The following is a 16,937-nucleotide window of genomic DNA, read 5'->3' as shown; positions in this document are numbered from 1 at the left end:
ATGTTGGTTAATCAACCCTAGCTAGATAAAGAAGTTAGGTTGAATAATTGCCTATGCACACCATTAAAGTTAACCTTATGCATTTTATTGTATTACTGAATACCTATTGCCACCTCATGTCTACCAAGTAACACAGATCTGGTAGCTTAGTAACTCGATACATAATTTTGGGGTTAGAAGGTCCATTTTCTTTCTGACATACTGCTGTGAATAATTACTAAGGGGAAACTGGATCTAAACTGTCTGATTGCTGTTGAAGATTTTTATTGATGGGTATGATGTTCATGTTTCTGATATTAATGTTGTAAAGATGGCAGTTGCGCAATTACCCATTCTTAATGTGTATTCTGTATGGCTTGCCTAGTGGTGGTTTGGGTTTAGGCAAGACACCTGAGATACTGACTTGTGTGATTCCTTGGATATTTAGTTCTGCCTGAGGTACTAGTCAGAATCTCAGGTGGCCACTAACTTTGACCCAAAGGTGTTCATCAATTTGAAGACTTGGAACCTACCTTCAAGAATAGCCTTCTTCCATTATAGAGAATTCTCAACTAAATTCTTCAAATTGTTCACTTGAAATTGTGTATTGTGTACTAGCTTTGTTGGGCTGAAATAATGTGGGGAAGTGGCAAGAGACTGGTTCTAGTGATGGAACTTGTCATTTGCTTGGACCTTCTGCTCTGTCATTGGAAGATAGACATTTGTCCACCCATGGTACTTTTCAGTGGTATAACATGCTTTCCAAATGTTTGGGGTTATGAGAAATACCCAATATCCCAATCAGGAAGGGAATGGTCACTGGACAAGCAACTCTTTTCCATAGGAGTTTCAAATAGTTTTGTTAATTGTTGATGATTGAGACATAAGCTTTTGTCTTTGGAGTGTGGCTGAAATGAAGAGCTCAGGAAATGGGTCATAAAACCATGACTACGTTACAATTATTTTACACTGTCTTGGTAACCAGCAAATTGGAATTCCAACACAACAATTTTGTCCTTTCCAAATAGAACCACTAGGGTGGCGCTATTGAGTCAAAAGGGCTAATAGATAACTCTTTTTGTGCCCATTGGAATTACTTTTATACAATTAATGGCTTTGGGCTATTTGTGTCTCAGTGCCTATCAGAAATTAGCTACTTGAAGAATTGCTTTAAAAATTACCCTTTGGGGGTATTAGTCTTCCCATGTGAACCACTGGTGGCAACCCACTGGATACCAGTCTTGCTTCCATTCCTTCAAAATGGCTTGCTACACCACAACTTCCTGTCCAAAGAGGAAGTAATTTTAGCCCAAGGACAGTGATCTAAGGCAATCCTCTCCAACAAAAGCAACCAATAATATCTCTTTTGGCTTGGAAAGGGTGTCTGAACCAGATGGGGTTAAGTTGCCTCCTCCACAGATTGGAGTTGGGTATGAAGATGCCAGTGATGGGGGGTATGCACCCTTGAGGTAGAGTCTCCCCCTCTCTTTTTGGGTGGAAATGAAGGGGTGGGTCTATGGTACATCACCTGAGTTGTGGGGTAAATGTAGAGAGTGTCAATCAAAGGCAGAGCTCAGAGCTGGGAAGAAAGCTCTAGATGGCGGCTGTGCCTTGGAGAGCGCATTGAGCCTCCCTGCTTTTTTCCCCCTCCTCCGCCACTTTTGCGCAACTTTGCCCAACTTTTTGGCTACCTCAGGGGGCTCCTGCGGCTCCTAGCCTCTCGCGGGGACTGTCGTAGGGGGCATCGAGCGTTTTTCGGGCAGAAAAGCAGCTTTTGGGGGCTCTCTCCCTTCGCCTTGTTGGAAAGAAGCAGCCGTGGAGGCAGCCCAGGTCGTTGTTTTTCCTAGCTTGGAAGCCATGGCGTACCTCCATTTTTGTGCGCTCTCTTAATGAGCTTTTTCTCCGGATCTTTTTTACCCCATCTTTTGGCTCTAATTATCGCCTCTGGCGATTGAACGAATGCAGATCGTTTGGGATTAAAAGCCTTTTTTATTGTTTTTCAAAAGAAATCCGGCTTTTTTCTCTCGTTCTCCGTGTTGCCGTTGAAATATTTTGGAGCTAATGTTTTCCACGACCCGAAACTAATATCGGGTTGGACCTTGCGCCGGTGCCTGGATCAGGTAGGTGACCGCGCGCCGTTGCAGGCGCATGCGATTCATTACACGACCCGAACTCACCTTGCGCCGCGATCAGGTTGGCGATTATTAATTACCATTTTGAAGGTTTTTTGTCCTTTTTGAATACTTTTGATTTTTTCCCCCTCGACCGGTTTGAACGACCCTGGAATGACGCAATAAAATACCGAGAATACTTGCTTCCAGGGTTACTTTAGGAAAGTTTGTAGGATGCTCCCCAGGGCTGTGTACCCTCGTGGTATTTTTTTAAAAAATGTGTAATATTCTCCGTTTTTCCCGTGTTGATCAGCGTTCTGCATTATTGTAACAAATACCATTGCAGCGTCAGGACTTTGTTCTTGGTATTGAAAGCATGGGCACAAACTGGGACCTTACCTTTCTTTCAACTTTTGACAGTAAATACCTGGGCACAGGACTTCAAAGCAAACACAGCCACCTCTCTGCCTTTCCCTTAAATATTTAAGAATAAAAAGATGATGAGAGATACGGATAAAAGCCAAGGAGAGGAGGGTTCAGTCCACAGCAATGCTTCGAGGTATGATCTCTCAACTTTATTATTTTTTTATTAACCTGATTTCATTGTTTACCTTTTGACACCCTTGGGTTACCACCAGAGAAACAAAATATATATTTCAATGCTTTTGATTTTTTTTCTTAAGGAGTGACCTTGAGCTTGCTAATATGCCACACCCTGATTTTCTTTTTTTTTTTTTGGTTGCAATTTCTGGAAGTTGTGGTGTGATTGAAAGGCCCCATGCCATAGTTAAAAGGTAAAGCACCTTTCTACATGTGGAACCTTTTCCTGTACATTATGCAAGTTTTAGCTTCTGAATTTTGAGTTTTTGAGGGGTTTTGTGCTGTGAAAAATGACCTTGCCTGTATAGCCACTGCTGCATTGCACCATTTTACATATAAGGGATTTTTTTTTTCCTTGCAGAATTTGTGAAGTCTAAACTTTAGTTGAATGGCCAGACAGAAGCTGATAGTGTTGTAAATAAGAAACTACACAAAGTTATATGAATGAAAAAAAATCATTTTATAATTAAAACCAGAAGGGGCGCTGTGTGTCGGCTGACACCCTTCTGCTTCATATTCAATTATGCTTTTTACAGAACTTGATCCTCGTTTTAGGTATTTAATATATTTTGATTACACTTTAACCAGATTTCCCATTGATAGTTCATTTCTCTTTTAAATGGAAGAATCTACTAAGTGGCACGCCTTGGAATCTTGTTGTTTTCTTTTTAACTTGCGAGTAATTTTAATGTTGGGATTTTTTGTGTATTTATTTTTTGCAGGTGTTGGGGTGGCAAGTCTAATAAAAATATTTTTAATTTGAATCCTGTCACTTTTTTGTTTAACATTATAGCCAAGGGGAATTCTATCTTTGTGTCCCTGATAATTCTAATACATAATTGTTTTTATTGCAACAATTTAACGACCCTAGCTTGTTTCGTTACTTAAAATGCCATTCCTGCTTTTGAGTGTTTAATAATCTTGAACACTAATTGTGTTGTACCAACCTGCTGCCTTGTTGTAAGATGTATGAATGAGGATATATTTGTGATGTTTTAGATTTTAATCCAATAGATTCTTCGAATTCGAATTAATACATGGGGTAGAAGAACCTTTGGGGTTGTGGGTGTTTCCTACAGTCTTGTTATGCAATAAGAGATTCAAAGTTTAAGCAATGTCAAATATTTGCAGTGGTGGTGGTATTATTTTAATTGAAGATTTAAAACTGATTCAAAGCTGCCAATTTTTGATGGGGGTGAAAAAGGCCATTTGATTACCACAACAACGGTACAAGAACGCAATGATATCCTTTTAGAAGCTATACTTTCCAACTCTATGAAACTCACAATTCAGACATGCAGGTTGTGAAAGTCAAATTGCTGATTTGGTATCGACATAGTTTTTTGAAATTAGCTGGTTAATCGGTTAATCCACGTTGATAGAAACCCACTACACTTTTAGTAATAAATAAATGTGATAAACTGAACAAAGGGGTTAGTATCAGGAGGGGCAGCAAAACTAACCTTTAAAAAGCTGTGAAATCGTGAATTGAATTTAGAAAATTAGATGAACCAGCCCCCTTGATCAATTTTCCCCCCTTTTCCTTCCCCATCTGGGTATATTATTTGCATAACCTCCACCAAGCATGGAACTTTTGCTTTCCTGGTAAGCATTATGTTAACACCCTTTTGTTATTGAAATAAAGATCCCCATTCTTCCCCTCCCCTTGCAGTTCTTCAAAGGGAAGATATTTACTACTAGCAATACTTCTCACAGGGACCAATGGAAAAACACTATTGTACTGTAAACAATTCCTCCTCGGAGTTCATTTTCTGAGCTGCTGGTTGTCTCAATGTTGTGAAAGTACTTTTATTGCCTGGATTTAGAAGGTGTATCTGTGGGGAAAGTACTTCTAGGGAGGGCCACCTCAAAATTGTACAAACACATCCTACTTGCAACTTTCTTTCTGTATCTGATTGGGGTGGAGGAACGTGTCATAGAGGTTTACATCAAGGCCTCTCTTGATTGGGGATAAGTGATAAAATTGGGGTGTTGGTTGAAGGGTGGGTAAATGTGTATATGAGGCAGAGAGGTGGACTAGTCCCCTGCTCCTTATATGATTTTTAGGAGAAATAAGTAACTTACCTTCCTTTGCTTCCCCCACCCTGCAAAAATTGGCCTCAAGATTTCTTTTCCCTAAGTGTTTCCTATGCTTTGGTCTACAAGAATACATGTGCAGAGAACACAATTCCTACTGGGAAATATTTTGAGAACACATTTTCTTGCAGGAAGTTTTGCTTTTTAATACTTGCTTCATAGTTTTGGAATAGGGATTCTATGTGGCTCATGATCTTTAGGGTCACTTGTTGTTCTCTTCTTCCATATGCCGTTATATTGGATGGGATAAAACTCCTAAATAATATACAACTAAAGTGTGCTTTCAAGTCCATGTTCTGATGCAGCTTGTCATTGCACAATGGTTGCCTACTATAGTTTCTCTAGTTCTATAACCTTTAATCCTACAGTGGTACCTCGGTTAAGAACTTAATTCGTTCTGGAGGTCCGTTCCTAACCTGAAACTGTTCTTAACCTGAAGCACCACTTTAGCTAATGGGACCTCCCGCTGCCGCTGCGCCGCCAGAGCACAATTTCCGTTCTCATCCTGAAGCAAATTTCTTAACCTGAAGCGTTATTTCTGGGTTAGTGGCGTATGTAACCTGAGGTACCCCACTGTATTCATAATTATAATGTTTCACACTTCTTAAACCTAACAAGTGGATGCTGCGAGTGGAACAATGAATATTCTCGTGGTTATGGGCAAGTATGTTGAATGAAAATGCTGTGGTGGCTTATTACGCAACAAAACCTGTTACGGTTTAAGTGGTGGAGAACCTGTGCTTTCCACATGCTGCTGGCCTACAATTGCCATCATCCCTGACAATGGGCCACACTGACTGGGCCAAAGGGATTTTTAATCCCAACATCTGGAGGACCACAGGTTGCCCACCTTTGGTTTAGGTTATAAACAGCTTGGAACACGTCCAGTCATTTGGAAAAAGATTTCATTCAAAGCCCAAACTATTAAGAACTTTGCACAAGGTTTGTCATGGAACCATATTATTCCCAATATGCTCATGAACCATTAATTTTAAATTCCAATGCCACTTCATGTCAAAAACGTTCTCTAATGCTTACAATAAAAACAGAAAATCAAAACACAATGCAATATTTTAAAAGAATACAGAAACACACTCCCTCTTAAAACCTGGCTTAAGTCACAGTTTGATGCATGTTATGCGGAACTAAGTCCTGTGAACACAGTTGGGTGTCTTGTGTTAATAAAAAGCACTTTTCAGCGATGAAAATGTTTCCTGTTGCTGCCTGAAAGCTAGGGAAGGAAGATATTAGGTTAATCTTCCTGGCAAGGGAATTTGCTAACTGGGGTGCCACCACCAAGTAGGCTGTTGATTGGGAAGCGCCACCAGTGCCTCTCCAGCTGTTGCTGTTTTTCCATCATCTTTGATACTTGGTCATGCTGCTGGGGCTGCTGGGAGTTGGGAGTCCCAACAGTTTCTGGATGGTCACAGGTTAGTTGCACCTCCTGTAAGATCCTTAGCTACACCATATTTAAGATGGGAGCACCTGCAACAAATCCTACATATATTTGGGAACCCCCTATGTACATAAGAAGTTCCATGAGGCTGCACAACCTGACCCTAAGCAATAAGTTAAACAAGACTTGCTTCCAAGTAAGCATAGTTGGGATTGGGCTGTTACTTGGAAGTAAGCTCCGCTGTAACCAATGGAGTCCTGGTAAACAGTACACAGGATTGGGGTATTCAATAACACATGAGAGGAGTCTGCATAACGATACGATTTCTAACAAATAGCTGTTCGAGACTTGTCTTTTGTGCTGTTCGAAATGCATGCTCACATCACAAATGCTTCGGTATGGCAACATTTATATTTGCCTCCATGCACCACAATCTATAAACTAGTTAGACTACACAGAGTTAATATAGCATTTTTGTTATGCCCGCTGACGCTCTCCCTGCAAGCTGGGGGCTTTATTTCCAGAGCAATTTCTCATTAAAGCTGTAAGCAGTAACTGTTAAGCTGCATCATGCAGATTCTTGTTAACAAGCACATTCAGCTAGTGGCGGCCATTTTATGAAGCACCACTCGTATTTAAAATGAGGATTTTTAACGGGGGACAATGAGCAATGAGGGTGGAGGGGAAAGAGGGAGAGAATTACTGGTGGGGGAGGGGAGGCCTTAATATCTCTTGCGGTGTGAGGCACGAAGCATTTATTTTGAGGGGAAATAAATGGGCTAGGTGGGTCGGAGCAAAATAAAATGCTAAGCATTTTGCTTGCAGGTCTGCTTTGTCACAAAATGGCTGTTCCTTTGTGCCTCATAGCTGACAGACATACTGCATTGCACTGTGTACTCTTTTTTTTTTTTTTTAAAGCACAGCAGGAAGTTGCTGGTGGATAGTTCAAAGGCCATCTTGGGCTGGACCAGAGCTCTGGTTGGCTGCCGTCTCACTTGGAAACAGGAGGGTCAACAACTGCAGAGCTCTGTGTCAGCCGGGAGCCCTGCCTTCCTGGTGACATCACTGAGTACTCTCATTTCTCACAGCCAGACAGCTTTCTGCCTGCTCCAGCCAACCAGGGCGGATTAGAAAGGCCTTTTTGCATGCAGCGTGCTCACTTCTTCCGTGGTGCTGGAAAGCAAGAGGCTGAGAGCAATGCAGCGCTTAAAAAGCATGAAGCTTTTTTAAAAAAACGAAACAAAAACTGATGGCAAAATAAAAAAAAGGATGTGTGTCTTCATAGTCAGTGGCAACATGACCAATAAACCCTCAAGTCAGATTATTCCGCTAAAAAATGCTGGGTTTTCCCTTGAGTAATCGACTTCTCCTTATGCTCAAACCATTTTTGGAAGAAAGAACGGCTTTTCAGGCAACATATTTTTTAAGGAACGAGCTTTTTTGCAGTCTCATCAGATATTGGGGAGAACCCAACCATTTCTCCCTAAGCTATTTTGCTTTAATGGGTACAGAACGTGTGTGTGTGTTTAACTGTCTAATCGGGCTGCGATTTAACAAAGGAGAACACTCCTTTATACTGGAGAAGATTGCTATTTGGGGCAGCCTCACACATTAGATCAAATTTAAACTGGGATTTCACAGCAGGAAGGTTATGAATTCCCGGCACCTGGCCAGTTGTGCAATAATTCAGATGAAGCACTTTTACAAACATTTACTGAAATGTTTCAAATTGAGATTTAATAATGACATGGGTGTCTGCATTCACAGCTGCTGAAAAGCCACATTGCCTATCCTGGAAAGCTCATAGCTTTGGAGATGTTGTTCCCTCAGGTGTAAAGGGAAATGCACTCTAAATATTTTACACAGATTTCCTCAAAATAGGCGATGGGGCTGAAACCTAGCTCTGGTTTTTAGGTACTTCCCTTAACAATTCAAGCCAGCTGGTAGTGCTTTGGCAACCTTTGAACTGAAAAGTTTGTGTTTCCTGTACTGTGAACTCCTGCTACTTAATCCCAAACTCTTTTGTTTTGGATCTTGTCTGGTGCTCCATTGAACATTCTGAATCATTGCAAAACTGACCCTGATCTCTCATCTACACCAGACATTTAACTTGTGAAGAGTGTAGGTCAGAAGAGTGCCTGTAAAGAACATATTTAATGCAGTTAAAGATGTAAGAGATCTGGAATGTCACAAGACTAGTGTTTGTCTTCCGCCTTCCTCTGACTTCCCCATTGTTTGAGATGTGAGTCACAGATGGCCTCCTTCTTGCTGTTTGCAAGCTAGCAATTGCTGCTAATTAATGTAGAAGCAGCCCAAGTAACTGGATCTGGTTTAATGAAGAGAAGAGGAATGCCCTCATTCTACTTAACTTTAAAGTGTCACTGTTTCTTATGCCAACAAATAAAAGTACAGGAAAACAAAAACAAAAAAACCTTGCTCTGTGTACACAAATAACCTGGTTGCAGGTTGGCAGATTTTCAACTTGTGTGCCCTGTAACCCTGCCTCAATTTGTAATTGTTCGGTCATCAAAACTGTCCTCACCCCAAAATGGTGAAATATGGATCCGAGTTTTTAATTGCTCTGTGAATTTTCATCCGTCTTGTGGGCACTTCACACGTGAAATGGTAAAAGCCAGTGGGTGATACTCAGTAGGTTTGTCTACTCTTATCAGGACTATTTTGTTGGTACATGTGCACCTTAAATCCGGTAGGCTGCTCATCTATAAATGATTCATTGTTTGCCAGGCACATTTGCCTAGGCACCTGGGTAGTTTCCATCTTTTTGTGGTTTAATTATCTTTAGCAGACCATGCCCACAGCAGCTCACAATAAATATTTTTTTAAGAATCAACAATTAATCACCAGGCATGCTGACAGTTTCGAATAGGACAGTCAAAAAGTCAGGTTCAACACTACAGTGAATAGAGAGAAAATGCAAATTTCAAAGGGAATTTGCATCTGATGGACTCTAGTCCGTGAAAGCTTGTGCTACAATAAATATGTTAAGCCTTTAAGATGCCACTTTTAGGTTTTAATGAAGTGCAAAAGCAAGATCAAAAACAGCAGTGAAAACAAAAAGACTAGCTAACCAAACTCCCTATTCCAGTGCTGGTCTTGCTGAACTCCAGGGGAGCACAGAAGAGTTCAGTCTGAATGCAGGTAAGATATTGTGAATTTGGAGGGAAGATAGGCTAGTGCAGGTGTCCCCAGACATAATGGACCTCAGGCCGCTTCCTCCAGCGCCAATTGCGCGGAGGTGGGGAAGCGTGCACCCACACGCTATTTCCAGTGCACTTTCGGGTTGGTGCAACGCCGGAAATAGCTTGTGCGCAAGCACAAGCGTCATTTCCGGTGCACTTTCGGGTTGGTGCAACGCCGAAAATAACTGGTGCACGTGCACACGGGCCTCCGCAGACCTGGAAGTGCGCCGGAAATGATGCTTGTGCATGACCCGAAAGTGGGCAGCCGTGCTGGTAAGAGCAGGCGGCGGCAGCGGGTGGTGGGTGGTGCTGGGGGCTGGATAAATGAGCTCCTCGGGCCTTAGTCTGGGGACCCCTGGGCTAGTGGATCCAGTAAGGGTTAAAATCTAAGCAAGGATTAATTTGTTATAATAGCCAGGCCAGCTTCTTTGTATTGACTCCCCAAGTATGGGTCATGGGGTAACAAAGGAAGTGGCTCTGTGCCAGTCCAGAGGGAAGATGGGTGCCCCCCCCCTCAACTGGCTGGTAGTTAGAAATACAAAGGCCAGAGTAGAAGCTCGAAGCAGGAGGCAGGCTGAAGCCTGAGAGACATGCTTGATTTCTGCTTGAATCCAACTCTGTGGCTATGGGAGAAGAAAGACCACCTTGGGGTGTTAATGCTGTGAGCACCTCTAGCATAGGCTTAGGTTGTATATGTGTGTAAATAAACCATATACAGTGGTACCTCGGGTTACATATGCTTCAGGTTATATACTCTGCTAACCCAGTATTAATGCTTCAGGTTAAGAAATTGGCTTCAGGATAAGAAGAGAAATCGTGCTCTGGCGGCGCAGCAGCAGCGGGAGGTCCCATTAGCTAAAGTGGTGCTTCAGGTTAAGAACAGTTTCAGGTTAAGAACGGACCTCCGGAACGAATTAAGTACGTAACCAGAGGTTCCACTGTATCCTAAATCAGGCATAGGCAAACTCTGCCCTCCAGATGTTTTGGGACTACAACTCCCATCATCCCTAGCTAACAGGACCAGTGGTCAGGGATGATGGGAATTGTAGTCACAAAACATCTGGAGGGCAAAGTTTGCCTATGCCTGTCCTAAATAGCCTACACCACAGTCTCCTCTGTTCCTCATTCTGAGGAAACTCAGCCCTGGGTAGGCACCTGAAATCACCCACTACTCAGAGATTGGGGTGGCATGCAACAATACATTGGGTGTGGGTACTGAGCTAGCTTGTTTTCATCTGTTTTCACTTCAGGGAGACCCTTGTAGCATCTGCAAAGCGGGCATCCTGGGAGCTGCTCTATGCTGACTTTGGTTCCTCTAGTTTAGTATTGTTCACTCTGATCATAGGGCATAGAATGATTGGTAGCAGCTTTCTGGTATTCCAGGCTGCGGTCTCCCCCAGCCCTTTCTGGCGATGCTGGGAATTGAACCAGGGACCTTCTGTGTTCAGAGCAGGTGTTCTACCGCTGAGCTACAACCCTTTCCCAGGTTTATGGGCAGTGGTTTAGGGTTAGGCTTAATTCTACAGTGAACCTGGTGATGTGGGTTTAATGGGAAATTGTGAATTGGAAAATTGTCCTATTCAGATTAGTCTAATTTGATTAGGCTATGTTGCGTCGGGGATTTTTCAGTTTATATTGGAAACATTTTTGATGCTTCACAAAGTGATCCAGTTTAGCAGGTTTATTTGTGTTTGGCAAAACTTCCAAGTTTGCTCAGTATTGTATTTGCAATCACTGTGCATTTATTGTGCCTAAAACAAATATTTGCACCACATGCATGAAAACAGAAACATCCAATGGAAATGGCAAAAAAGGCAGATCTGTCTCAAGGATGCTGAATAGCAATGCTTTTTATTAGCGGACATTAATAAAAAGTGTTAATCTTCAGCTTCTTTAAGATTGGATTGCCTTTTTTGTCACTAATTAACTAGTGAAATGATTCCCCCCCCTTCCACACTATCTGACCCTGCTTTCAGTAGAAGTGCTTGATTGTAGGTTGTGACCCACACCAGTGTTGCTTCCTAAAGGGTGTGAGAGGTGTGTTTGTGTGTGCTTATGTGTTGAGATGGCTCACATTTCAAAGATTATGCTTAACCCTACTCAATTCGGTTTCCCTTGCTGTTCAAGAAGACAAGAGTTTGCAAGATTCTTGTGAAGGGTTGTGGTTTGCGGCCGGGTCAAGTTAACAGGGCCTGTGATACCACAGACCAAAAACATGAAGAAGTGATATGACGTCTTTAATTAGGATTATAGTTGCTCAAGATTCTGGCAGTGAGTTTTTGAAAAACCCATGCTACAGCACTTACTGTGCAGTCGTTGAAAGCAAGATTATTATTTAAAAAGCAGTATTCCCTTGGTTTGAGTTCGAAGAACACAAAGTTCTACCAAGTTAACATTTTCCATTAATTTGTGTGTAACTTTGAGCCTGGGTTTTATCTGGCTAAGGCTGTGTTCACGCTATACCTTCAACGTGCATTCAAAGCAAATATTCACCCTCAAAGAATTCTGGGCACTGTAGTTTACCCCTCACAGAGTTACGACTCCTAGCAGCCCTAAAACAAACCACGGTGCCCATAATTCTTTGAGGAAAAGAGTGTGTTTTAAAAGTGTAGTGTGTACCCAGTTTAGGTCACACCCAGAAATTGGTTGTATTCAGTTAAGTTATACTCAAAAGTAGGCCCACTGAAATTAATGGGCCTAAGTTAATAATGTTGGTTAATTTCAATTGGATGCAACCCCGTATCTCCCCCTCCCCATGCTTACGCCTGAAAAAGGTATTGTGTAACTTGAAAGTAAGCTCTCATCTGTTGGGATGCTCCCCCCCCATCCCACCCCCCATCACATTTCTGGGAGAATTACTTTATCTTTTGAGTCTAAAGTAGCCTTTGGTTTTTCCTCTCTCTTTTGAGAGTGTGAACTGGGAAGAGGCTTCCTATTGAGTTTGTCAGAGATGCTCTTTAATCATAGGTGGTGTGGATGGGGCATTATGCTCGATCTCTTTCTTTGCTGCACTTTTTGTTCACTCAGTAAAACATCCGTATCCCTGGCAACCTATTATTCCCTGATGGAGGCCACATTCACAGGGTTAAATCCAAGCAACTCCCCCTCTGGATGTTGAAACTCCAGATGTCACAGAACAACGGAAATCTTGTGGCCTTGCAGAGAAAGCAAGCCTGTGGGGGCGTACGATTGGGAGTCAGGCCCCTCCAGTTTGCATTCAGTGGCTGTCTGGGAAAGGGCCTGTGTGATGTATTAGGAAACTGAAAAATAGGGGGAATATGAGGATCCTAGAGGGGGTTTTTGGGATGGGGTGGGGCGGGCGGGCCCGAAGAGGAAAACAGTTAGGAGAAAGTTTCCTTAAAAGCAGTGCAAACAATGAGAAAAAGAGTGCTGTGACAGTGTGTTGCATGGGGAAGAAAAGGAACTTCCTGAAAGGTTATGCCATAAGTTTTTTAGTCTTCAAGGTTCTGCAAGAAATCTCTTTGTTTTTGCTGCATGATGCTAAGGCCGCATCCATACATTTAAAGCACCGTGATACCGCTTTGAGCAGCCAGTTGCTTTTCCTGGGGTACTCTGGAACCATAGCTCTCTGATCTACACCCTTCGTGATATACAGTTCCCAGAATTCTTTGCGGAATCCATGGCTGTTTAAAATCACGTCATGGTGCTTTAAATGTATGGGAGTGAATGTGCCCTTGCTCTGCCGGTAGGACTGGACTAGATGGGGGCAATATGACAAAGGAAGGGTCTTTTGAAGAAATAATCTGTGGAATAAGATGGCCAATTTGAGAGAGCCTTCAGGTGTCCTCGGAGGAGAGAAGGGCCATCATCACTGTCCTCTGCAGATATCAGCTTAGCAGGAGGTCGGTTCACACAATATAGGAACCAGGCCTTGAGCTTTGTGGCACCTGACCTTTGGAAATTCCCTCAGGTTAATTATCAGACAGAAGTTGTACCTGTTATCTTTTCTGCACCTTCTGAAGACAAACCTTTTAAGCAGAGATGTTTATCCCAGTCTACATCTGCTTTGGAATGGTCATTAGTACCGTATTTTCCAGCGTATAAGACAACTGGGCGTATAAGACGACCCCCAACTTTCCCAGTTAAAATATAGAGTTTGAGATACACTTGACCGCAGATTCACCACCCGGCGTATAAGACGACCCCCGACTTTTGAGAAGATTTTCCTGGATTAAAAAGTAGTCTTATACGCCAGAATATACAGTACATTTTATGTTTTTGTTTTGTCAGTTGTGGATCTGCAGCCCTGGTCTCCTTTATAGTAAAGGTAAAGGTACCCCCTGACCATTAGGTCCAGTCGTGGACGACTCTGGGGTTGCAGTGCTCATCTCGCTCTATAGGCCGAGGGAGCCGGTGTTTGTCCGCAGGCAGCTTCCGGGTCATGTTGTCAGCATGACTTAAGCCACTTCTGGCGAACCAGAGCAGCGCACAGAAACGCCGTTTACCTTCCCGCCGGAGCGGTACCTATTTATCTACTTGCACTATGATGTGCTTTCGAACTGCTAGATGGGCAGGAACTGGGACCGAACAACGGGAGCTCACCCCATCGCGGGGATTCGAATCGCCGACTTTCTGTGGTTTAGACCACAGCGCCACCCTCATTCCTTGTTTCCTTCACCGTAGTAGTAGTAATAATAATAATAAAAATAAAATAATCCTCATCTTTCAAACTGGCTGAGGCCGATGAGTGTTGGAGTCAAACAAAATCTGGAGTGCACCCCTTTAGCTACTACCCCTACCAACCAATATTTGAGTTTAGTACTGTACTACCTTTTCAGATGAGTATACATAAACAGAGCAACTTTATTGTGGATGAAATTGCTCGAGAGACGTGTTTATGAAATGCACTCAAAGACCCGGCATTTGCCCCACCACTTTTAAGTTTGTTAATAGCTTCCTGCAGTTGAAGGGGAAATCCCCTTTTCTACCAAAAGATGCATCACAGAACTGGGTGGGTGGCTAACTTTGCAGGTCCTTTGCAGGTCCACCAGGTGTGTGGTTTGTGTTAGGTAGCTGGAAACCCTTTAGATTTCTGTGGGGAGGAAAAGTAGCTTCATTGTCCCCTTTAAATATTGCCTGTGGCTCTTGTGTTTGGCAGAGGCTGAGCCTTTTCAAATGCTGTCTATTTTCCTGTATTTCCTGTACTTACTTAAAAAATTTAAGAAAAATTCTGAAACATTTATTAGTGGAATATCTTTATTAGAGCAACCAAATGTTCACAAAATACTCAAAATATTTGCACATTATTTTTGTGATATTTTTGGTTGGTCTAATAAAAGTATTCCCCTAATAACTATTTTGTCTTATTTTGGGTTGCCCTGCTTCAAAAAGTAAAAACCAGGGCACCTTGAAAGTTGTTGAAAACCCCCCAAAATTTGGAAAACCCCCCAAATTTTGTAGCACCACCTTTCGGAAATCCCCCCCCCCCGGATGTCAATTCTGCCTTTGAAATCCTGGTAACGTGTGGGAAAATCCGGACCTAGGCAGCCCTAGATTATTTATTTTAGGTAGCCTATTGACATACTGATCTACCACAAAATAGCCCGTTTATATTCTAATTACATTTACCCCACTTCTCCCTAATGGGTTGCCACCGACACAGAAAGCACACACACTGGTCTGCTCTTACGCCTGTAGTATTAGATTGATTTGCAGAAATTGGGAAATGAGTATGTTAATTTCTGTGCCATGAAAAACTCCTGGTAATTCTTACAGATCAGTTCACAGCTAAAGGCATAGGAGGGTGCCAGCTGAAACTTTAGTTTCTCTGCTTTTTGCTTGGCAGCATCTGAGCTAGCATTCCCAGACCCTCTTCAGCAGAGGCATAGTTAGGGGAAGCAGGGGGGCACTGGGTGCCACACCGCGGGGGGTGGCACTTAACGTCGGGTCTGCAGCTCGCCCGAGCCGCACGTTTCTTCTGGGAGTGATGCGGTGACTCGGGTGGCGTGGGGCTTACGTCTGCCCACCGCCTCCCTGCAGGCTCTGCGCTGCTCGAAAAAGCGACGCGGGGTCCGCAGAGCACTGGTGCGGAATGTGGTTTGGGTACTGGGATTCTGGCGCGCCCTCCCTGTCCCAATTTGGAACATCACAAATGTGCTGAGTAAAAATAGCCACCAGAAAAGTGCCTCTAGGCACATGCAGAGTGCATTTCCCTCGCACTTGACCCACCACAGCTTCCTGCATTGCAGCTAGGATTAGGAAGAAAGGCCTGAGGATGAAATTCAAGCCCCAGGGTGCTCTATGTGGCCCTCAGAACTTTCACCAGGTGGCACCCAGCACTGGTGCCCGTTTCACACTCTTGGTGACTGCTTCTGTCTGGTTGGAAAAGGTGTCTGAACTCTGATAATGCCTCTTGCTTGTCTGGATGGAAGACAAAGAGGGATGTCTTTGTGTAGAAACCAGCCTCTGCCCAACCCACCACTGTCGTGTGGCCCCTGAAAGGTTGCCCAGAAAGTAATATGCTGAAAACAGTTGTTCCACTCCTGTTGTAGGTAAACAAACAATGCCAAATTTTCAAAATTTTGGCCTAGCCTGTTCTCCCTTGTGAAACTGAACGGTTGTGTTTTGATAGGCTTTTAAGGTGTGGCATAGCTAATGTGGTGACCTTCAGATGATGCAGGACTTCAGTGACCATCATCCCTGGCAACTGGCCATGCTGCCCAGGGTTGGTGGAAGGTGGAATCCTGTAGTCATCTGGACATGGAAATCCAATAACAGGCTGGGATCATTCACTGTGCACCTTAAAGGGTTACTTCTGTTAATTTGTCAATTAGCCAAGGGGTGGCAGTGGAGGTGTTGCTTAGCAACCAGGTAGAGTTGTATGATATTCACTGTGGTAGCATGTGCCCTGATTGGTTGTATCGTTCTGAGGGAGTTTTACCTCTGTACATTTGGTTGAGTATCTTCCTTCTATGTAAAAGACTGAGCTAAGAAAGAAAATCTCTTCTTCCTTTCTTCTCTGATTGTACTGTTTGTTCATTTCCCTCAGTTATCAGGATTTCTTCTCTATTCCAGTGCTAACATTCTGGAGCTCACTGCATGGGCTGCCCCTGACCTAGTTTTATTTGCTGCCAGTTTTGATATGTAACTCCCTTTAGCCTTGCTGCCTGCGGCCATGACTCCCGCTCCTGTTTCATCCTCACAGCAACCCTGTGAAATAGACTTCATGTCATACTCAGCAGCCTTACATATGGAGAGTTTGGGGGGCCTGGGGTAGCTCAGTGGAAAGAGCATGAGACTTTTAATCTCAGGGTCATGGGTGCAAGCCCCACCTTGGGCAAAAGATTCCTGCATTACAGAGGGTTGGACTAGATGACCCCTGTGCTCCCTCCCTGGTTAGTTCAGAATACTTGATCACAATAAAGCCAGGAAATGGGATTTTATTCCTTTTACTGTTTGGGAGGAGGGCTCATTAACATAAATTTGTTGCAGTTTGAATATCCCCTTCTCTAGTTCCCCCAAAGAGGTAACAGAGGGAAGGGCCATAGGTCATTGGTAGAACAGCTGCTCTGCATGCCGAAGCCCAGGCTCGGT

The 16,937-nt window shown here is 43.3% G+C and overlaps 1 protein-coding gene across 3 annotated transcripts in view; it reads left to right on the top strand.

The window, feature by feature from the left end:
- Positions 1–856: 856 nt before the first annotated feature.
- LOC117057187 (chromodomain-helicase-DNA-binding protein 2-like) overlaps positions 857–16,937 on the top strand; it is a 65,311-nt gene continuing 49,230 nt past the window's right edge. For 2 of the 3 annotated variants that reach the window (XM_033168039.1, XM_033168038.1), the window contains exons 1-2: positions 857–2,099; positions 2,511–2,649. In XM_033168039.1, the coding sequence (XP_033023930.1) occupies positions 2,588–2,649 (62 nt within the window). In that variant the 5' untranslated portion in view covers positions 857–2,099; positions 2,511–2,587. The remainder of the gene's footprint in view (positions 2,100–2,510; positions 2,650–16,937) is intronic. The other variant, XM_033168037.1, reaches the window with a different exon arrangement.

This window comes from Lacerta agilis, chromosome 13 (genome assembly GCF_009819535.1).
Source record: "Lacerta agilis isolate rLacAgi1 chromosome 13, rLacAgi1.pri, whole genome shotgun sequence".
NCBI classification, from domain to species: domain Eukaryota; kingdom Metazoa; phylum Chordata; class Lepidosauria; order Squamata; family Lacertidae; genus Lacerta; species Lacerta agilis.
The sequence above is the reverse complement of the archived record's forward strand: the minus strand, read 5'-3'. Positions and strand labels throughout refer to the sequence as shown.